This window comes from Amblyomma americanum, chromosome 8 (genome assembly GCF_052857255.1).
Source record: "Amblyomma americanum isolate KBUSLIRL-KWMA chromosome 8, ASM5285725v1, whole genome shotgun sequence".
NCBI lineage: Eukaryota > Metazoa > Arthropoda > Arachnida > Ixodida > Ixodidae > Amblyomma > Amblyomma americanum.
The window spans coordinates 138,837,501-138,861,343 of NC_135504.1; the positions used below are offsets into that span (position 1 = coordinate 138,837,501).

At 47.7% G+C, this 23,843-nt stretch overlaps 1 protein-coding gene and 1 long non-coding RNA gene across 2 annotated transcripts in view; both read left to right on the plus strand.

Annotated features, from left to right (window-relative positions):
- The window catches only part of LOC144100707 (uncharacterized), a 106,037-nt gene that overhangs the window by 32,796 nt on the left and 49,398 nt on the right, over window positions 1-23,843 (plus strand). The gene's annotated exons all lie outside the window — the stretch shown is intronic.
- Window positions 11,011-16,988, plus strand: LOC144101592 (uncharacterized). Its single transcript, XM_077634738.1, has 5 exons — window positions 11,011-11,056; window positions 11,528-11,613; window positions 14,483-14,723; window positions 15,054-15,254; window positions 16,512-16,988. Exons 1-5 carry the CDS (start codon window positions 11,011-11,013, stop codon window positions 16,979-16,981), a joined length of 1,044 nt encoding a protein of 347 aa, XP_077490864.1. The 3' UTR covers window positions 16,982-16,988.

Consider the following 23,843-nt stretch of genomic DNA (forward strand, 5'->3'; position numbering starts at 1 on the left):
GAGGTTGTAACGGCGTGAGTCTATCTTGTTGCTGTGTGATGTGAAGACGTGCAAGCTGACGAGCCTGCTCGGCTTCGTGGGCAAACTCCTCAGCGTCAGCAGATAACTGGCCATCAGTTTTGCAAAGGAGCATTGCGTCGAGCATCGTCTGAACCTCCCTGCGGTAGAGGAGGCGGAACGGTGTGAAACGGGTCGTCTCTTGAACTGCTGTGTTATAGGCGAATGTCATGTACGGTATGATCACGTCCCAAGTCCTGTGTTGCACGTCGACGTACATCGCCAGCATGTCCGCCATGGTCTTATTAAGCCGCTCTGTCAGCCCATTTGCCTGCGGGTGGTAAACAGTAGTTTTTCAGTGGGTCGTACCGCTTAGCTGAAAAATTTCGGCCATCATCTGGGAAGTAAAGGAGGTCACTCGGTCGGTTATGACGCAGGTCGGGGCGCCGTGCCGAAGTACGATCTGATTCATGAAGAAATCCGCAACCTTGGACGCTGTGCCACGCGGTAAGGCTTTGGCCTCGGCGTATCGAGTGAGGTAGTCTGCAGCAATGATGATGTACCGGTTTCCATCCGAGGACAAAAAGAAAGAGCCGAGAAGGTCCATGCCGACCTGATCGAAAAGGGCAAGTGGTGATGCAATAGGTTGGAGGAGCCCCGGAGGTTTGGCGGCCTTACAGCGCTGACATTGCCGACAGCTCTGCACATAGCGTTTAACAACAGTGGCAAGTTTGGGCCAGTAGAACAGCTGGCGTATTCTGGAAAGCATGTGAGAGTATCCCAAATGGCCAGAGGTTAGTTCGTCGTGGCACGCAGAAAGAATTTCCTCTTGAAGTGTTGTCGGCACGACGAGGAGGTACGCTCGTGAACTGGAACAAGGGTTCTTTAGATCACGCCTCGTTGCAGGTTAAACGACGACAGGTGTCGGGAAAAACATTTAGGAACGATGGCCAACTGACCTTCGAGATAATCAATGAGGGGTCGTAACACTGGATCGGCGCGCTGCTGAGTTGACAATTCAGAAGAATGGATCGCCCCAAGGAAACTGATTTCGTCGTCCGTGTCGGGTGTAGCGAGTTCGACAGGCGCACGAGAGAGGGTGTCGGCGTCTTCATGCTTGTGTCCGGACTTCTAGACAATGGTGAGGTCAGACTCCTGCAGGCGAAGGCTCCATTGCGCCAGGCGTCTAGATGGGTCACGCAGGTTGGCCAACCAACACAAGGAGAGGTGGTCAGTGAACACTTTGAAAGGGCGACCATATAGATAGGGGCGAAATTTCGCAGCAGCCCAAATAATGTCGAGGCATTCTTTTTCTGTCATGGAATACTTAATCTCTGCACGCAAAAGAGCGCGGCTTGTATAAGCGATGACTCGTTCAACGCCATCCTGGCGTTGCACGAGAACCGCGCCGAGGCCGATGTTGATGGCGTCGGTGTGTATTTCAGTGTCACCCCGCTCATCAAAATGGCCAAGTACGGGCCGCGTTTGAAGACGCAGGCGGAGCTCGGCGAAAGCCACGTCTTGCTCGTGGGACCACACAAAAGGTGTGGCGTCGTGGGTGAGGTGAGTCAGCGGTTCTGCGAGGTCAGCGAAATTTTCGATAAAACGCCGGTAGTAACTGCAGAGCCCTAGAAGACACCGAACAGCTTTCTTGTCACGTGGGGGTGGAAATTCCGCAACCGCTGCAAGCTTGTCGGGGTCGGGCTTCACGCCGGCAGCGCTGACGACATGGCCGAGAAATTTCAGTTCCTGATAACCGAAATGGCATTTCTGGAGCTTCAATGTGAGGTTAGCAGAACGAAGGGGTTCGAGGACCGTCCGCAGGCGTTCAAGATGTTTACTAAACGAGTCGGCGAAAACCACCACGTCGTCGAGATAGATTAGGCAGCACTGCCATTTAAGACCGGCAAGGACAGTGTCCATCATCCGCTGAAAGGTGGCAGTCGAAGAACAACGACCGAAAGGTAGAACATTAAATTCATAAAGGCCGTCTGGAGTGACAAAGGCCGTCTTCTCACGATCCCGTTCATCGACCTCGATTTGCCAGTAGCCACTTTTTAGGTCGAAGGACGAAACACGGAGCGCGCCGAAGCTGGTCGGGAGAGTCGTCAATATGTGGCAATGGGTAAACGTCCTTCTTGGTGACTGCGTTCAGCTTCCGGTTGTCGACACAAAAACGAAGAGTGCCGTCTTGCTTTTTAACGACGACGACCGGCGAGGACCATGGGCTGTTGGAAGGCTGGATAACGTCTTCTTCGAGCATCTCCTTAACTTGGGACTTAATGACTTCGCGATCTGTAGACAATACGCGATATGGGGTGTTGACGGATTGGGTGTACGTCATCGTACGTCACAATGTGGTTCCTGGCTATGGTAGTTTGACGCACTTTCGACGAGGAGGCGAAACACTCTCTGAATTCGAGCAATAGTGCACACAGCTGTTCCCGTTGGCTGGTTGACAGCGCGGAGTTGACATTGAGGCTCTCTAGGGAGAAAGGAGGCTGCACTGGTTCTGAGAAGCACTCGGAAACATCGGAGATGCGTTCGACAAAGGCTACGGAAGTTCTGCGAAAAAGATGCCGATGCTCATGCGTAAAATTGGTAGCAAGTACCTGTGACTGGCCACTATTAAGATGGATCAGACTGCGGGCCACGCACACGCCTTGCGTCAGCAGTAATGAAAGGTTAGTTTCGGCGATGGCGTCACCATCCTGAAATGATTCGCACTCAACCGTAATGAACGCGCTGGTTCGAGGCGGCAGGGTGACAGTGTCCGTAGAAACTCAAAGCGTCTGGCTTGGTTGCGGCGCAGTGCTGCGGGTGACAGCATTCTCAGTTGAAAACGTGACCTATTATCGCGTAGGTAAATAATCGCCCTATATTCACGCAGAAAATCGACACCTGAGATGAGGTCGCGGAACAGTTATTCAGAACAAGAAAGCAGACGACAAATGTGGACCCCCGGATTTGAACTCGGCCGGTGCACATGCCGAGAGGTGCAATCAGATCACCGCCCGCAGTGCGAACGTGTGTGCCAGCCCATGGCGTGAGAACCTTCTTGAGAATGCTGGCGAGCTGGCTGCTTAGAATCGAATAATCAGCACCAGTATCTAATAACGCTCGAACGTAGTGACCATCCAGTACCACAGGTATGTCTAAGGAAAGCCGCTCGCGAGTTGGAGGTTCCGGAGGGGATGATCGGGCACAGGCGTCGTTGTCTGCAGGCTTTGGCACCGGGAATTCGTCGGCGTGGTGTGTGCTTTCTAATGGCGTCCGTGCTTCGGGGGGTCTGGAAGGCGCAGGCGTCGTAATCGTCGAGGCGCCGTCATGTGTCAGCGCCGATGTGTCGAAGGGAGCGGGTACTGCAGACCTCGAAACCGTCGAAGCGTCGTTGTGTCGAGGAAGCGTCGCTGTGTCGGAGTGAACGGTGACCGCGGACTTCGGAACCGTCGAGGCGTCGGCATGTCGTGCCCGCGTCGATGGGGGGTCCCACGCACAACGATGTCCAGCGAGCCCACCCCCTAAGGTCGCTGGCTGCAGTTTTCCCGCCGTGGGCTGGGCGACCGACCTTGCGCCGCCCGGGAAAAACTCGCGGTAGATGATGGACGACCCCTGGAGGATGGAGATCGAGCCTGCTGGCGACGAAACTGAAGGACACGTTGGTATTCAGGGAAATCCGCGGCGGCTTGGGGTCGTTCGCCATAGCGGGGTCGAGGAGAATCGGCGGGAAAGCAAGCCTTCGAGGCCCAGACGGCGGTAGGGGCAGTGCCGATACAGGTGACCTGGTTCGCCGCAGTGAAAGCGTAGGGGGCGTCGGTCGGGTGTGCGCCACACGTCGGCATTGCGCGCGGATGGTCGGGGGGCTTCCACTTACTGCAGCACGGGTGCAGGCGGCCCCGGCACTTCAGCAGGAGCCGGAACGAAGGACGCCGAATCCGGAGCAGGGCACCGCAGGGCTTCGGCGTAGGTGAGACGACGGTCAGGCGAGACAGGAGGAGGGGATGGACGAGCCTCATTGGCAGGAAAGGAGGGCCGGAGGGCTCGCTGCACCTCCTCGCGGACAAAGGTCGCTATGGGGCTTGGAGCTGTGGGAGGGGCCCCGTACAGCTGCCGGAGTTCGTCGAGCACAATTGAACGGATGAGATAGCGTAGCAGGGAGGCGTCGGTTCCGTGGAATGAGAACTCGCCGGAAACGGAGGCGGCGGACACGGGTCGATTGTACGCGGTCGCTCGTTGCTGAAGAGCCCTTTCAATCGTGGAAGACTCAGTGAGAAACTCGGCGACAGTTTTCGGAGGGCAGCGGACAAGGCCAGCAAAAAGTTTCTCCTTGACGCCACGCAAGAGATGGCGTACCTTTTTGTCCTTGGGCATTGCAGCGTCCGCGCGCCTGAAGAAGCGCGTCATGTTCTCTACATACGCTGCAACGTTTTCATTTGGAAGCTGAACGGGAGATTGCAGAGCGCGTTCTGCCCGTTCGCGACGATCCGAGCTGCCGTATGTCTCTAGGAGACGACTCTGGAACTCACTCCAAGAGGACAACTGATCTTCACGGTTTTCGAACCAGATCCGAGCGCCGTCGTCTAGACTGAAGTAGACGTTTCTGAGGTGGGCGGCGTCGAACCACTGGTTGAATGCGGCAACTCTCTCGTACTGCTACAACCAGTCTTCCACGTCCTCAATGATGTCACCGTGGAAGGATTTCGGGATGCGGGAATTCTGGAGGGTGAATTAGGGTGTGGGTGCCTCAGGCATTGGGGAGCTCGCGCCAGGCATTGAGGCGGCGCCAAGTTGCTCTGAGGACATACCCGATGGGTCAGGCTCGGTTGGTAAGCCTCGAATCCGGCGGCGAGCACGGTGGAGGGGCATCTTGACGGGTATAGGACTGGAGCGCCGGCTAACCGTTGGGGTACGGGTCATGAGATCGATCCCACTTCCACCAGATTTGTCACGGTGTTGGTGACAAGACAGGGACCCGGCAAGAGAGGGCTCGGCAGCCCGTCCTTCGGTGGGCGAACGGCGAACTTCAGCTTTCTTCAATCCGCGCGCCAGCAGCGCGTCAACGTATTTTTGCTTCAGCGCTATATATATATATATATATATATATATATATATATATATATATATATATATATATATATATATATATATATATATATATATATATATATATATATATATACCAAAAGTGATTTCTGGCAGCTGATTTGGTCAATATAATATAAAATCACCAAAAATTGAAGAAACATAACAGGATTTAATTCACGACGTTTCGGCTGGAGGACCAGGAATCTGGAAACGTCGTGAATTAAATCCTGTTGTGTTTCTTCAAATTTTGGTGAATTTATATATATATATATATATATATATATATATATATATATATATATATATATATATATATATATATATATATATATGTGTGTGTGTGTGTGGAAAGAACAACCGCGGAAGACACAGGCAAGCCCAGTTGATGAAATGAAATTTGCAAAAGACGCTTCCTCAAATGAGAAAAGCGGCGGCAGAACAGCAGGAAATGATCTATTGTCTCAGGTTCGGCACAAAAAGGGCACAGTGGGGAAGCTGCCAGGCCAGATCTGTGAAGGTAGAAATTTAGAAGGGGAACCCGGCAACGCAAGCGCGTGAAAGAGACCTCTAGTCTGCGTGAGCGCCAGTCTTTGCTACTCCAAGGATGCAGAAGATGCTGATATTCGGGAGATGGTGTAAGAGACGAGGCAGCAAATTCCTCAAATATTGTGTAGCTGCAAAACCTCACCGCAGCTGTATATGCAAACGATGGCAGGACAGCAACAATTGGGCCGCTGAGAGAGGCTCTTGCTAAGGAATCTGCAACCTCATTTAAGTGAAAGCCCATGTGACCGGGTACCAAAGCAACCTTACCGAATTTAGATGGAGGGGAATCAGGAACTTAAAGAGGCGTAATGGCCGACAGTCAGTGGGTGAGGATAAGGAAGAGCAAATGGACAGAGGGTCTGTCATAACCACGACCTGGGAAACGGTAGATTCTAATTTTCGTAAGGCTAAGATTACTGCTAATAATTCCGCCAAAAAAATTGGAGTGAAGTCAGGAAGACGGAGAGAAAAAGACCAATCCAGTGAAGGCGAAAAAATTCCCACACCTGCCTTTTCGCGATCCTCCGAGGCATCGGTAGCAATAAGAACATGAGAGGGAAAGGACCTTAGGTGGTCCTGCAATAGACCCTGAAGAAGCGGGAAGGGCTGCAGCTTTGCATTCGATGGGAAAATGTCATCGAATTCAATCCGGACAGATGAGGAGTTGTTATATATTTGGCGGACATCTGTGAAATGAATATTTATGCAATCAAGGAGGGACTGCACGTAACATATCTGCGGGGTATGAAATCGAGACCAGGCAGCACTAAAAAAGGCGGAACGTTGACTAAGAAATATTATACTGGAAGCGTGAAGAGGTGAGTCGCACAATTTTAAAAATGTTTGAACTGTTAAAAGGCGAAACCTAGCTGATAACGAAGGCATTCGCGCCTCAAGGTGCAGAACAGCATTGGCGACATGTTTTGGAAGCCCCAGACAAAGGCGCAACGCCTCACGCTCCAAAAGAACAATAGGGCGAAGTTTATAGGCAGGAGCTCCTGAGAATAAAACACACCCGAACTCCAAAATTGGGCGGACGTACATTTTATAAATCGTCAGAAGCGTATGCCTTCTCATGCCTGACCTAGCACTACAAAGCCTGCGCAGGATGCCAATGGCCCGAACTCCTTTTGCAGAAACTTGCTCAATGTGTGGCCGCCAGGAGAGAGTAGAGTCGTATATTACACCGAGATACCTTACCGTCTGAACTTGAGGTATTATGTTATTTCTATAGACCAGGCAGATGTTTACTGGAACAGAAACTGGAAATACTAACAATGCGCATTTCTTCACATTAAGGGACAGATGAATTCTTCCTAGCCAGTTGTCAAGAACATTGAGGAAATTTTGCAGGGTTTGATAAAGAGTGGGAATGTCACCTGATGCAAAAAATGCAATATCGTCGGCGTACACATAAGTTTTCACATTTTGAATGCATGAAATTGAGCTTAGAAAAATGTTAAAAAGAACAGGTGAGAGAACTGATCCTTGCGGAACACCTCTTGTCTGTGGAAATCTCCTTGAGGAAACACCATTTTGGCAGCAGTAAAATTCTCTATTTTCCAAAAAAACAGAAATCAAGGCTACAAAATAGCTTGGGAAGTTCAGTTCCTGTAATCTTAGTAATAGAGTCGAGTGCTCCACGCTGTCGTATGCTTTACTGACATCCAAGGTGACAAGCGCAGCAAACTTTTTTCTATTGCGAGCTAATTTAATACGACTCTCAAGGTCAGTATGAGCACACCAAATTGAACAACCCGGCCTGAAACCAATTTGGCATGGATTCAATACAGCATTTTTGAAATGAATGACATGACAGGGCTGAGAAGGACCCTTTCCACCAATTTCACAAGGTTCGATGTTAACGAAATAGGGCGTATATTGTCTAAACTTAAGCCATCCCCTTGCTTTTTAAGCAATGGAACAATTTCAGCAAGACGCCACTCATGCGGTATCCAAGGACCTTTAATAGAATGGTTAATTAGAGCCAACAGGTCTGCAGGAGATTCATTGAACAATATTTTGATCATAGATGAAGTGACCTTATCGGGGCCAGGAGCCGCTGGGGATAAGCGCAGAACAATTTGCGACAGCTCAGGCATAGAGACCTCAGTGAAATCACTTGAGGTGCATGTGAATATAGTAGGAGAAGGTAAAGCAGATGTAAAGCGAAGCTCTAGGCCACATGCAATATCCTCTAAGGCCTTTGCGATGTCAGCAGGGGACTGAACAAGGGATTCAATGTTGGCAGCCGGAGGAATCACCTTGTTGCGCCTCATGAAATTAAACAAAGCTCGTTTATTTCCTGATTGGGAAAGGAAATCATAATGATTTGTATTATACTCCTCCTTTGCACGGGCGACAGTGCGCTTAAATGTTGCTGCAACATACTTATAATCCAGCCAATTTTTTGGGCATTGATTGATGAGAAGTTTCTTCCAAGCTGCTTTCCGTCGTCTATATGCGCGCGTGCACTCAGCATTCCACCAATTGTTCGCGATTGCACCCTTTGTTCTCTTAAGCAAAAATTCAGACTTTTGCCTTGCATGGTCCAGTACTGAGCATAGATGTGCAGCCTTGCTTTCGGCCCTTCTCTGAGCGCGAGTGTCTGAAGTGATTTGGAGGGCTGATTTCAGCGTGTCTTTAAAGCAATTGTAATTTATGAACGTGCGCTGATGTCGCTCAGGAAGAGTTAATTTACACGCAAACTTGAAACTAATCGGTAGATGATCACTGTTTGTTGCACAGTCAACAGGCACCCAAGACATAACAGAGACTCCTGGGGAGGAAAAAGTTAAATCCAAGGCAGAGCGGCATTGACTGCGAACAAACGTAGGCAATCCGGAATTGTTGCAGATCAAGTTGTTGCCAGAAGCCCAATCAAATAGTCTAGAACCAAAGCTGTCTGTTATAAACCCCCAAGTCACATGGTGCGAATTGAAGTAGCCAAGTAATAGAACCTGAGATCGGCTACTAGACATGAGTGAGTCAAGGGGCCGCGTGTCACGCACACCAGGCGGGAAATATGCATTAGCTACCGTAAAGGGCTGTTGACCTGGGACACTGAGGTCAACCGCAAGGATTTCACATTCATTGTCCGCATATTGAAAAGAAATGCATGCCCTGTGGCAGAACTTTGTAGATATGAGCACTAACCACCCTCCCCCTCGTGATGACCGGTCAAGCCGGAACGGATGGTAATCCTTGAGATGATAATTGAAATTTGAAGTTAGCCATGTTTCCTGTAAAGCAACTAAATCTGGTAGAAGCTGATTGCATAGGCAATTTAAATCTGTTGAAGCGGAGTATATAGATCGACCATTCCACTGGAGTACACTTAAGAACCCCATTTTGGCGGAAGTGCCGCAGCCGCGACTGCCTTTTCTAGAATCCTGGTCTTAGCGTATTGACTTGCGTTACTTTTCTTTGTCTTTGACTGGGGCCAAGATGGACCTGCAATATTCAGAGGAGACCCACTTCGTTTCTGGGCGCGGAGATCAGACTCCATATCCATACAATCCATAGAGGATGCGTCCATAACGCTATGCGAAGGAGAGGCCTGGGAGGTCTTTTGTTGCTCACAATGTTTTTGGCCCTGTGGAGCGGAATCGATTACTACAGAAGGAGGGGTAGCTTCCGAAGCCAAAGAAGACAAGAGCGGAGCGGTGGACGCCTGCAGAAGATTGAGCATCTGAGCAGCTATGACCTGCGAAATGCACGTGGACACGGTTTCCATAATGCGATCCATTGCATTTGCCACAGCTTTCTCAACTGCCACTGTAATAGCCTGGGACAAACTAGAATCCATTATGGGTGGACATTTGGCGGCCACACTAGAGTAGGCTGAGGCTCTCTCCTTGACTGCGGCAAAAGCCTCTCTCCGCGTGCATCTGCGCTTGTCTATAAGCTCGAGCACCTGAACTTCTTGTGCTCGTGCAGGACAGTCAGGCGAATCAGCAGGGTGAGCACCGCTAAACAAACAACATTTCTCTTGCTGTTCAGGACATTCCTCTCTGCAATGACGTTCCCCACAGGCACAGCAGCGTAAGGCCGATTTGCAGGCTTTGCCGCTGTGGCCAAATCGCCAGCAGTTTTGACACTGAAGAGGCCGAGAGTTAAAGGCATCTACTCGAAAAACCAATGGCCACACCTTAATCTCTGACGGGCAAAATATTCCTGCATATGTGGCAATGACGGACTCCGTAGGAATTTGTTTCTCCGTCAACCATCCTGCTGCATCGATGGACAGCAATCACTCCCGCAGGCGAGAGGTTCTCAAGCGTTTCCGCAGGGCTCAATCGAGAGTCGACCCCTCGGACCAAGCCCTTGGAACATGCTAGATGAGGCGGAATGAATGCGCTCACCGGGTGGCTGGCGAATGACGTACACTTCAGCAGGTCTTCAATACAGGCTTTATCCGGCGACCTGCACAAAATGCCACCCCTGCCGAACTGCCGGACGTCGGTAATGTGCATGAAATGCTGCGATGTGGACCTAAGAGCCGCCTGCACGGCCTCCGGGTTGTTCAGTCGGACAGCGCCTCCATCGGAAGGCACTAATGCAACTGGAATGCTTGAAACACCGCTGCGGAAAAAGAGGTCAATTGGGAGCTGGTCTTTAGGAAGAGATGCCGACCAAGGGGAAAACCCCTGGCCACGAGAAGAAGTAGACATTAAGCTCTCGTCCCGCACCCAATCGCCCCAGAACAGGAGCAAACAGGCACAGACAAAAAGGAGAAATTTAGCAAGCTAGAGCAACACCGCCAGGTACTTAGCCACTGCCCCGCAGTCTGGGTAGCTGAGCCACGTCAACAGAACAGCGACAGAATGCATAGCAAGCATAGCTTCCGACGTGTTTTCTTTCTTTTTTCCATGTCACTTGCTTTGTCCCGCATTTTAAAACGTGACATTGAAGACGCCGACCACAACAAAGAAAAGAATGCACAAAAGACGTTTCGGCTCCCATACGGGAGCCTTGTTGACAGTAAAAAACGAAAAGCGGGTGCGCGACCTTATGTATGCTTGAAAAGGGGGCGCAGGGAGCGTGCGTAAGCAGTTGTCAGATTTCCGCAGTTTCGGTTCAAGGTGTGACAGGTCGTTTGTATAATCAAAGATTCCAGGTGAAGGCGAGATAATTTCCTCTTTTCTGGCGCAAGAACTTGTGCTTTGCCCCAGTTGATAATGTGCTGTTTCGATATGCAGTGTTCGGCGATAGCACTGGAATCCACTTTTCTGTTTGAACGTCGTTCTTGTCATCTTTTAGACGCCTTTCGAAGTTGCCAGTTTCGCCATTGTAGACGCAGTCGCAGTCGGAGCAGGGAATGCTGTAAACCACGCCGGGATATTTTTCTTTCGGAAGAAAGTGCTTTACGCTGACCAAAGCATGTCGCAGTTTTCTGGTCGGAACGTGGGCAATGTCAACATTGAAGGTGCGCAGAATGCGTGCCAACGCCTCGCTGATTCCAGGGGTGTAAGGAACAGCGGCATGTTTCAAGAAAGAAGACACAGAAGTTTCACGTTCTGGTCGTTACAGCTGTTTTTAGACTGATGCCACGAAAAATGTTGGGTTTTCATTGCGCGAAAGTTCTTGCCACACTATGTCAAAGTCGTTTGCCCTGTCTTCGAAAGAACTGCAAATGCGTTGGCTCCTTTTTAATAACGTGGCAGCCACCGATCTCTTATGTGAGGCTGCGTGGACGGATCTAAAGTTGAGATAACGTCCCGTGTGGGTGGGTTTTTTAAAAGCGCCGATTGATAGTTTGGCACTATCGCGTTTTACCAAGACGTCTAGAAAGGGCAATGCACCGTTCGCCTCGACCTCAGTGGTGAGCTCAATGGAGTCCTCTACGGAGTTCCAATGTCATGAAAAAGCAGGCAAAGCGTCTTTTTGAATCATGCAGAAACAGTCGCCAACATATTTGAGGAAACCTTTTGGCGGGTGAGCAAACGTTCCAATGGCCTGGCGTTCGACAGACTCTATGGTGAGGTTCGTGACGGTAACGGAGATAGAGGCACCCATAGGAGTGCCTCGAAGTTGACGGTAAAACAGGCCTTGAAATACAAAATACGTGTTGCCGAGGCAGAACTGTAGGTGTCTGCAGACGTCAGGAACGTCAATAGGGGTCCTTTCAGGTAAGGATCTGTCAGACTCGAGGGCAGAAGAGCAGGCTTGTACGGCAAGGTCAACAGGAACGCACATGAAAAGCGACTTGACGTCAAACGAGACTAGCAGCTCGTTGTCGTCCACTGATATGTCGCTTACCTTCTCGATGAAGTGAGTCGAATTTCGTGCGTGTGTCGAGCCACAACCCACAAGAGGTGAGATGATGCGATTAAGGCAACCAGATAAGCTGTGGAGTGGGGAAAGTCTGTAGTCCACGATGGGACGTATCGGCATACCAGCCTTGTGCACTTTGGGAAGGCCGTAGGGGGCGGGGGCCGAACCATTGGTGCGCAACGAGTTTGAGGTAAAGTGAATTGTGGGTCGGTGGGACGAAACTGAAGACGTTGGTGAGAATTTTCTGTAAGTCGTGCTGCACCTTAGCTGTTGGGTCTTTGTCCAGTCGGCAGTAGGTGGTGCCATCTTCAACTATAGATTCTGCATCCGGCTTACGTAGTCTGTCCGGTCCAAAAGGACAGTGGTGTTGCCTTTGTCAAAGGGAAGTACGACTAGTTCCTTAGTGTTGCGAAGGCTCTTAACAGCTTGGCGCTGTTCCGTAGTAAAAGGGGGTAGGAATCGCCACGGGTGGTACTTGGAGAGTACGCTGATAGCACGAGTCCTTGCTTCATCTCGACGTGCCACATCCACTTGATAAACAGCGTTCTGCACAGCACAAACCAGGTTTTTAGCGTCCAGGGTGGGTCCACAGTTGAAATTGAAGCCAAGGTTTAAAACGGAGAGTTCAGCGTTGTTTGGGCTATAGGACAAAACGTTGTGGACAACCGTTGCTGGTGTACCTTTGGAAGTAGTTGACGGGGACGAAAGGAGCCGCTGCAACTTGTTTTTGTGCGAGACTTCAGCGGAACGGGAATGCATTGCAGCCTTATGGTTAGCATGCAGTTGAATGCTGGAAACTCATCCGGGTAGAGCGACTGCAGCCGACGACGAGCTCAAAAGGCTTCATTTTCTAGGGCTCCCAGCTTCTCTTTGCACTCAAGTATCCTTGCTTGAAGAGTGGAACGTCCAGCTTTGGCGATAACACTGTGTCCGAAGCTTGTGCAAACAGGACGAATCAGGTGAAGCGAACGAGGAATAAGGGCTAGAGACTTGCAGGTGAGATTGTACTGAACGTGGCCTTTGAACGATGCCGCGCGAGTTGTTAGGCACACGTACTCACGACTGCTTGTGACGATGGGTTGGCCGTACGCCCGGCGAAGGGTAATGAAATCAAGAGTTGGACGAAAACTCGTCTGGTCAGGTTGAATCATAAAACGTGACATTGAAGACGCCGACCACAACAAAGAAAAAAATACACAAAAGACGCTTTGGCTCCCATACCGGAGCCTTGTTCACAGTAAAAAACGAGAAGCGGGTGTGCGAGCTTATGTATGCTTGAAAAGGGGGCGCAGGGAGCGTGCGTAAGCAGTGGTCAGATTTCCGCAGTTTCGGTTCGTACCGCATCTATTGTAAGTTTTTTTTAGTTCTTTATTTATTTTAGTATTGTATTGCCACGCATTGTATTACATTGTAACCCATTTACTGTTAATTCCCCCCCTTTTTGGCCCCCTTTTTATTGTCACTTTTGCGGCCATGTCGGTCTTCTCTTCATACATTGATTAACTGCCAATCTGTTCTGCGCGTGGTCATGAGAGTGACCATTACATTTTTTTCCCCTGAATAGTCTTGCGTTTTCATTTTTCTTGCGGTAGATTGTACTTGTGACTCATTCCAGTTCGTTTCTGGGGTTGGATTTGTTTTTAGCCTTGTCTTTTTTCTGTATGTATGTGTACGGAGTGCATCTATAAGGATTGATTAGAAACTTGTTATTTTTGCTGATGTTTTATTTTGTATTCTGTCGTACTGCCACCACCCTTCTCTGAGTAGTATTGCTAAGTTTTGTACAATGGCTCTTCTTTCCTTTTTCCTTTTTTCACTACCTTTTTCTTTTTTAGAGGTCTCGTTGGCATTCCTCTTTACTTCCCCCTACCAGAGAGTTTCTTTGAAATGTTGCCTCCTCCCTGCACAAGGGTCGAGCCCTTCACGCTTGTCACCAAAATGCGCTGACGAGTGACACCTACCGCCGTATTCACAAACGGGCCTTACCTTTACCTTACCTTCACTCGAGAGGCGACTTTCGTAAAGGTCACCGAAAGTGGAAGGTACGGGAAAGGTGAAGCCGCGTTTCAGAAACCTACCTTTCGGCGTCCTTACGGAAAGCGCCCTTACCCGCGGAAGTAAGAGGCATGGTAGCGAGGCTAAAAAATTATTAAAGCTTCCGTCATTGTTGCATGCACTCATAACTTTTTCTATCCTATAAAAAGTAGTTAAACAAGTACGGGACATGTAATACACATTTATTAGGTGAAATCAGGTAACATTGCTCTAATTTTGACGCACGTTTTTTTTTTTTGGTCTAGCCACAATGATAGCCAGCGGTCGCTATAAGAAGCTTTGTTGAGTTGACGTCCGTTTTTGTTTATTTTCCTGTGCCTCGTGAGTTGTGCGTGTGCCTCGTGCGTTGTGCTTGTGCTTTTTAGTTATTCGTGTTTTCTTTAATAAAAAAGTAAATATAGAATTTAAGTTTTCTGTATATATTATATTGAATTTTACTGCTTATTTTATAATGAATTTTACTGCCTATTTATTTGTTTGAAACACGTGTAAATGGAGCAAAAAAAGAACAACGTTTACGGAGAGCGAGCGCCGCGTCCTGAGGGAGTTGGCAAACACGCACAAGTCTGTGATCGAATGCAAAAAGAGCGACGGGGCCTCCCTGGAGAAAAAGAAGAAGACCTGGAAGCTGCTCACTGAGCAGTACAACTGCCGCACCGACGTTCGGCACCGCACTGAGGCCCAGCTGCGCAAGTGCTGGGACAACTTAAAAGAAAAGTGGCGAAGAGCGAAGGCAGCAGACATGAAAGCGATTTTCGGCACAGGTGAGCTCTGCTTTCATTATTTTGCTTGGTAAAAAAAAGCAATTGCTTGCTTTCTGCCTCCATCACCGCATTTAATTCTGTCATCCTTTGTGCTTTCTGCGAAGCAGCTTTCCGCAACACGGATGGCGACGCGAAAACGATGCCAAGGAACAATACACGTACTCATGTTGTTCATTTTCTGGTCCCGTTTCGTTGTTCATTTTCTGGCTCCGTTCTTGCTTCGTTTCGCTGAAGTCATAGTTTTCATGTGACATTTGCCTCGTTTGTAGGCGCTCGAAAATTAAGGAATTTTCAGTAACATTATTGCCTAATTTCTGTGCCCTTTCTCAGGGGGCGGCCCGCCACCACCCAGCCAGCTGGACAACGAATTACACCACGTTGGAGACGTGGCGTCCCATATGGGAACGAGGGTAGATAACCCTTTTGACAGTGACGGCAGCCGCTACAGCAACAGCGGGCCATTGCAGCGCACCCCGACCGCTGCCACACTGCTGGAGGCGACGCAGTCCGAGCCACAGGCGGAGGCTGATGGTATGATTCTTGCTTGAGTACTTTTAAATATATATCCGATTATACATACCGGCATGAAAGCTAGGTAATAGTTTAGGGCATGTGTGTGTTGGAAATATCGCTCATAATAAATCTTAGAAGTTTTTTAATCATTTCTCACGCAATTTTGATTGTGAATAAAACGTGTCAATTCACCGGGTAATTGTGCTGTGTCAGCCACGCAACTGCAACAAAAATTAGGCTGCAAGCATGGGATGCGCAGGGGTCATGTTATTGAATCAGGAAGTAGGAATGAAAATTGCGGTCACAATTGCTTAGCCGGCACCAACTTTTCAGCCATCATCCAACAAATGAGAGCATATGACTGCATAGTTAAACTTCCTGCACAGTTATCAGGAGCAAGATAAGCCCTGCATATTGCGAGGGATTTTAACCTCAGCATGGCCATGTCTTTATTCCTTAGCCTTTGTTGGATTTTATTCCTTAGCCTTTGTTGGCATGCCTTGTTCAGGCGGCCTTCTACTTGCCGTTATCTAGAGCATGGAAGTTTAGGGATGAACACCTGAAGATGAGATCTTGCAGCCTCACTGGTACTGAACAAGAAAAGGCAGAACAGGGACAAACAGTTTCCAATTTGTTGCAGATATTTTGGGATTATGTTGCTCTGTGCAATTTACCTGCTATAATAATCTGTGCTTAACTCTGCGGTTTGCAGAGTGAGGGAATTGAGTTACTGTAATATCACAAAGTGCTATGCAATATGAATGCTAGCTGTGTACTTTGCAAATATCAACATTCCCAGCCTGTACAGGTTCATCTGTGTGCTCTATCAGTCTGGTTATGCCGACGCTTGTGTTGTCATATGCAGCTGTCTAGCTTTGCCTTAATTTTTTTTTCTGCATACTACTCAAGATGACAAAAGAAAACATACCACCAGATGTTTCTTGTTTCCATCTTGTCTTTTGTTTCCTACCTTTTGTAAGCCTGTGTAATTTTTTCTGGCATGGAATTATTTTAAAACTGCCAAATAGTTGTTTATGGCTGCTAACATACAGCTGCTACTGCCTTACAGGGAACATGACTGCTGTTCTCTGTGCCTACGGCTACACATTCTGAATGCAACATCTCATGCACTCAAGATAAGCTGGCATATTTGTGGCATTATGATACTGTGCACACTACTACATCTCTGCTTCGATGGTAGTGAGATATTGTATTGTTATGAGCACAAGACTGAGAGTTTAATGAAACATGTTTAATTTACGAACAATTCTTCAGAGTTCGACTTCTCATGGGGTCGAGCAACGGACAGCAGTCAAGCTGAAAGTGGCGAGGCTGCTGAGGTTGCCGAGGTTGCCCCAGACGACCAGGAGGCCTACAGCAACCAGGACCTGCAGGAGCAACAGTGCAGCGACGAAGAGCACAATACGCCGATGCTGGCCACCACTTGGGAAGCCATTCTTCCTGCTACACAGCCGGCTGGCTATCAGCGACGGAAGGCTGCGCCTGCCCCAAATGAGTCTGTGCTTGCCACAGAGCTGAGTTCCCGTCTTGAGGCTGTGGTAGCAGACAACAAACGAAAAAGAAAAGAACATGTGTTAAGGGTGAAGCACATGAAGGCACAGCATGAGCTGCACATGAAGCACACAGTGGAGATGCATGCACTCCAGAGTGCGAACAAAAAGGCTAAAATGCAACTTCTGCAGATGAAAACTGCTGCGTTGAAGAAAGACCTCAACATAGAATAACAATAAACACATAGTTTCTTGAAGGAGCGAGTCATGTACATTCATTCATATTACCTAATTTTGTGTAAAGTGGTGCCTAATGATGCTTCCCCTGGCTCTGAACCCACTTTGCGAGTCCAGAGGCAATGGTTGCAGCTGTAGTTGAGGCTGTGGCTGCCGAGAGTTGCAGGTGTTTGTGTGCAACAGAGCAGGAGGCATTTTCTCTGTAGCACGACGACGGCCAAAACTGTGCAGTGCAGCACAAGCTGTTATTACAACTGCAGACATCCTGGTGTTGATTTGGAGCTTCATATCCAGGCACGGGAATCTCCTCTTCCATATTCCAAATGTCCTCTCCACAGTATTCCTCGTCTTGATCTGTGCCTTGTTGTATCTAAATGAAAACAAACATTCCATATGATGAGACAACCTGTTATGTTATTGTGAGGTCATATATTCTGCCAAATAGTTTCAGCTTACCGGTACTCTGGGCTGCCGCTCAGTCCTGATTCCCTGAGGGGGGTCATGAGGTAAGGCCGGCACGCATACCCCATGTCGCCGAGAAGCACTCCTGGGATGGTTTCTTCCTCGTAGCAGAACCTTGCACGGCTGTTGTCAAATATACGGCTGTCATGTGTAGACCCAGGCCAGCTCGCCACCACATCAAAAAACTCCATCTGAGGGCCAGTTATTGCCTGCAGAAAATATGCGAAGAAACAGTGTCGCAAACAAATTACACACAGCAATTCCTTTCCATTCAAGAATATTGCAGCTACATTGAACAGATGTGCAATTTGCGCATAGCGTTCTCGTAACAGCTATCTACTTTATGCCGTGTATACCGAAATTTACTGAGCCTTTACTTTCTCATAATACCTTCTTGTCACTGTATAAACTCACCGATGAAAGATTAACATAATCCATAATTCATGATCAGTCAATGAGTAGTTCAGAAAATTAAAAAGGTGCTGTGTGTCACTGGGCCTAATAAAGCAATGTGTAGATATGGGTATTTGATTGTGCCGTCGGCAAGCCTCGGAGTCTCTGCAAATGTGAAGAGGCTAGCCCATATTAGCACTGTCAGTAGCTTGCACACTACCAGTCGATGACCTTTGTACTATCTACTAGCATGCGAGTTCTGCCCAACAAAATATGATTTTCATATTTACTCGCATGACTGCTGACCAGAAAATATGATTTTGGCAAGCATTTCTTTTCCACGCACAGGCACAATTCACTTGTTAAACCACTTACCTTAATCATTTTGTGAATACAAAATTGAAGGTTGCCAAATACTGGAGCATTTTCTTTTTGTTATGCCTTGAATTAGCAGTTACGTGGCATACCTTGTGTTACAGCTTCACAGCACTGCTTTGTTTTACTCAACTATGATAAAGGAGAACAGAATTGATAATTACTTTAGTTATGCACAGTTCTGCTCTCTCTGTTGCATTCCTCTGTAGCCTCCCCTTCCTTTCTTCACCCCCGATTCAAAATAAAGCCCGCCAAGACGCGCGGTGAAAATTACATACTTGACATGAAATGAACAAGTATTACAGCAGCTTTAAAGTTCTTCTTACCTGCACCTTGAAGGAAAAATACCCTTTCCGATTCCGGAACACTTCGGCATTTTCTCCTCCCGGGCTCTTTATCCGCACATGAGTGCAGTCAATGCACCCAGTGACGCCGGGAAACTGAGCGATGCCGTAAAAGGCGTGCATCACTTTGTGCATATCTCCGGCCGCTGGAAATGTCACCAGTGCCGGAAACAACGTTTCTGCGATGACGGCGTACACAGTCGACACCACCCGGGAAACCGTGGGTTGGGAGACATTGACGAGGTCGCCGGTCACAACTTGAAAAGTCCCCGCACCGTAAAAGCGGAGGGCGATAAGTAGTCGCAGCAGCGGCGGCACAGGACAACCTCGTCCGTCAGGGTAGCGGTGCAGTGGAAGCATTGACAGCAGTTCCAGCACGGCAGGCTTCGAAAACCGGTACCTCGCGAGAAACTCGCCGTCGTCGAAATGCTCCATCGGGTTCTGGCGATCCGTAAGCACCCTCCGCGATGGCTTTGCGCGGTGGGGAACTTCGTCATTCACGACATCCATAAATTCCATGAACTCGACGAGCTCGGAAAAGCTGTCGTCGTATTCCTCCATGTTGGATTGACGAAAGGAGCTGCTAAAGGTAGGCCAGGGGCTACCTTCGCGAACGCGCCCTTTCCGAGGCCGAAAGGGCGGCTAGAGGTGCAATTTAAGGGTAAGGTCGGTTTCTGAAACCCGGAAAGGAGCCGTAAATGTAAGGACCTCCAAAGGGGAGGTAAAGGTCGGTTTGTGAATACGGGGGCTAGAGGGCCTTTCTAAGGCAGCCCTCAGTTGGTGGGGAAGGGAATCTCCCCTCTTTATGTTCTTTTTATTCTTTTTACTTTGGAAAAAATGTTTGTTATTTTTATTTTTTATCGTTCGCGCCCTTGGCAACACCTGCATCCAGGTTAAGGGATCGCCTTTTTAGATTGTGATCGATGATCTCTCTCTTGCTTTATTTTTTATTTTTACTTCCTGGTCCACGCCTCCCTAGTTGTTTGCATTCGTGCTTAGGCTACTTTTGTACCTAGCGCACACTTTATACAAGTTGCGTGTTTCAAATGCTGTAGCACACTCGAAAAAGGCTGGTCCTCCAGCCGAAACGCCGTGAATTAAATTAGCTGCCAAGAAATCACTTTGGCATATATATATATATATATATATATATATATATATATATATATATATATATATATATATATATACTGAAGGGGTCGGATGGATCCGGTACAACGTAAACGCAATAGAGTGTGCGCACGGTGGAAAAAGTAACAATCTTTATTCTAACGTTTCGACCAGGGGTCTGGCCTTCGTCAGAGTATATGGTACAGGCGAAAGACACAGCTTTTATAAGTACACGCACGTGGTGATGGAAACATTCCGGTTGGCGGATAGCAGCGGCAAACATCTCAGTGTGAGTCGGCAGTGAAAGAAACAGTGTTAGTAAGCACAGTCAAGCATGATTAAGGAATCATGAAGGATCATTGCAATCACATCTTCGCGAAAGAATTGGTCGTGTGCTCAAATGCACCAGAAAAGGCGAACAACAGAAAAAAAAGGAAAATCTGATAGACGAAAACACAGGTGAAAATCATTGTTTAAAGAACGTCTCATGTGAAAAACTATGGGGCATGGTGCTGAGATGTGATATCATTTCAGCGATTGAATCAAAGAGCGCAAAACCGTGAACAGTGGGGGAAAAATGAGGAAAAAATGATCAGCGTAAATGAAACATGGCATGATGCGGTTATGACGCAAGGCAAGTCAGCTTTCCAACATTTTCATTCAGACCGCAAGAGACACTGTTGAACTTGTGTATAAGAAATGATTCGCGAACTTCGCGTTCATGGTAGGTCTTGAAGCCGATTCCAGTAATGTTACTTGAATTTTTTCAAAAGGGTGCTTAGTATCGTTCCCGTGTTTAGAGATAGGTAGGTTAGGCACTGTCTTGCAAAGAGATTTATGATTATTGAAACGATATCGGAACGGTTTTTCTGTTTGGCCAATATACTGAATCTTACAGATTGAACATTCATGCATGTAGATTACGTTGCATGTATCACATGAATAGTTACCTCGAATTTTCACAATAAAGTCTGATGCTGTGCTGGAAGCCTTTGCTGATGTCGTCATCTGCGCGCAGAATTTGCAACGCGATTTTTGGCATGGGTGACAGCCGATTGGCAAACTTGTGCTTGTTTTCGAAGAAGTGAAAATTTCACAGAGGTTTTTGCCACGGCGGTGTACAACACTGTGCGCTTGCTGAAAAATGTGCTTGAGTCAATCACTTTGCATGAGGATGACATGGTGTTTTTCCAAAATGCCCACGACGTTTGGAATCGATGCCGAGTGAGTAAGGACCAGGTTGGTTTGTGATTGACTAGATGACTGGATTTCTGCTTTGAGAAGTGCCTCGCGGTCAAGAGGGCCTGCGCGTTCCACAGCATCGTTTATCAGTCGCGCCGGGTATTTCTGCTTAATCAGGGCGTCTCGGAGGTTGGTACAGTTTCTTTCGAAGTCGCGCTCGTCAGAACATATCCGTTTAAAGCGGACGGCTTGTCCATATGGGATGCTAGTCTTTCAGTGTTTAAGATGGCTGCTTTCGAAGTGTAAGTATTGAGGTCTGTCGCTAGGTTTCCGGTATACATCCGCGATAAGTTTGCCATTCTTTATTGATACTGTCACATCTAGAAAGCTAATTGTGGTTGGCGAGTAAGAATGAGAAAACGTAATGGCCTCATGCGCGTTAATAAAACTAGAGATGAATGATAGAAGTTGTGCTTCACCATGCTGCCAAATAAGAAAAATGTCGTCAGTTAATCGCCTATAGTAGAAGGATTTTAATGGTTGTGTAGCAATAAACTGGTCTTCTAATGAACCCATAAATATGTTGGCATAGTTAGGACCAATCCGCGTACCCACTGATGTTCAGTTTATCTAAACATAGTGTCTGCTATCAAATTCGTAGTTGTTAAGTTCTAGTATCAATTTCAAAAGTATAGCTAGCGTGGGGCCATCAACATTACAACTTAAGTTTTGTTTCTCAAAAAACTGCACAACTGACCGGATGCCGTCGGAGTGAGGAATGTTGGTATAGAGGGACGCAACATCAAGGGTTACAAGCAAGGCACCCTGGGGGATGTTTAGTTCGGCTATGTCGGATAGGAAATGTCCTGTGTCACATATGAAGGACTGAAATGTAGCAGGAATGTAATTGATGAGGGTGTCGACGTAGCTTGACAGCCTTTCAGTTACGGTTCCTATTCCGCAAATGATTGGTCGGTCAGGGTTGTTAGGTTCGTGAATTTTGGGCAGGAAGTAAAATCTGCCTGCTACAGGGCTGAGTGGAATTATTGAATTGACTGCACTTTTGTATAGTTTATTACCCAGAGCGAGATCGGATAGCGTCTCTTTCAGAACAATTTCAAACTTGGCAGTTGGATCGCCGTCTAGGAGACGGTACAATGAGGTATCTGTGAGCTGCCTTTCGGCTTCAGCGACATAATCAGTTTTGTTCATCACCACGATGCCACCGCCTTTGTCTGCCGGCTTTATAACAATCTTAGTTTGAGACGCTAGTTTTTTATTGCTGCGGTTTCTTTTCCAGAAAGGTTGCGGCTAAAGTTCTTTTTAGTATTGTATGCTCTCACTACATCTTTTTGGATCGCCTTAATGTAGATGTCGAGGCACGTTTCTCTCTTAGTTGGAGGAGTCCAGTGATTTTGCGACGGCAAATTTTTATCACGTTCGGGATCTTGTGGTCGGTCATGGAAGTACTCCTTAAGTCTCATATTGCGGGCAAAATTTTCTAATTCTTTAAACGACTGAAACTCACTGAACCCACCGGACGCATGGCAGAAATTTAGGCCATGTGACAGGGCACTCTCGTCGTCATGAGTCAAGGTGAAGTTCGAAAGATTAATAACTGAGTTATGCAATTGGGATGGTAATGGCAGTGGAGGCTGGGATTGGCGGGACAGAAAGATTTTGTCGCGCGAAGCCTTTCTGGACTTGATAGCGTTTATCTCGGCCCACTTTTTGTCTTTGTACACATCTAGGGCAGTGAGTTCTTCAGAAGACAAATTAGAGTGGTTTAGCAATTGCGTTTCTGTATTTGTTAATGACTTTAGGGCTTATTGGTGGTGATCCAAAACAACACGCGTAAATTCCAAAGCAGCCGTTGCTGAAATGCTTTCCCACTTTGCAGTATTGCAGCTAGACTGTTTGGACGTTGCTGGTTTGACATAAACGCGGAGACCACGAAGAGCAGTGGAGGATGCTACGTAACTTTTTAAATTATTGACATGAAGGTTCGAACGAATACGTTTTTCAACCACTTTTCTAATGCGTAGAAATTTCTCCCATAATATTGGGCTAGAAGAGGTGTCAGAAAGTGAATTTTTTAGTCAACGAAGGGTTTTCCTTGCGGTGTTCGGGAGTTTCTTTCGGAGGTTGTAGTTGTCCTCAGACGGGACCTGCTCGACTTAAGGAGTACTTCCATGACCGACCACAAGATCCCGAACGTGATAAAAATTTGCCGTCGCAAAATCACTGGACTCCTCCAACTCAGAGAGAAACCTGCCTCGACATCTACATTAAGGCGGTCCAAAAAGATGTACTGGGAGCATACAATACTAAAAAGAACTTTAGCCGCAACCTTTCCGGAAAAGAAACCGCAGCAATAAACAAACTAGCGTCTCAAACTGAGATTGTTATAAAGCCCGCAGACAAAGGCGGTGGCATCGTGGTGATGAACAAAACTGATTATGTCGCTGAAGCCGAAAGGCAGCTCACAGATAGCTCATTTTACCGTCTCCTAGACTGCGATCCAGCTGCCAAGTTTGTAATTGTTCTGAAAGAGACGCTATCCGATCTCGCTCTGGGTAATAAACTAGACAAAAGTGCAGTCAAATCAATAATTCCACTCAACCCTGTAGCAGGCAGATTTTACTTCCTGCCCAAAATCCACAAACCTAACATCCCTGGCCGACCAATCATTTCCGGAATAGGAACCGTAACTGAAAGGCTGTCAAGCTACGTTGACACTGTCATCAATAAAAGTCCTGCTACATTTCAGTCCTTCATACCTGACACAGGACATTTCCTATCCGACATAGCCGAACTAAACATCCCCCAGGGTGCCTTGCTTGTAACCCTTGATGTTGCGTCCCTCTATACCAACATTCCTCACTCCGATGGCATCCGGTCAGTTGTGCAGTTTATTGAAAAACAAAACTTAAGTTCTAATGTTGATGGCCCCACGCTAGCTATACTTTTGAAATTAATACTAGAACTTAACA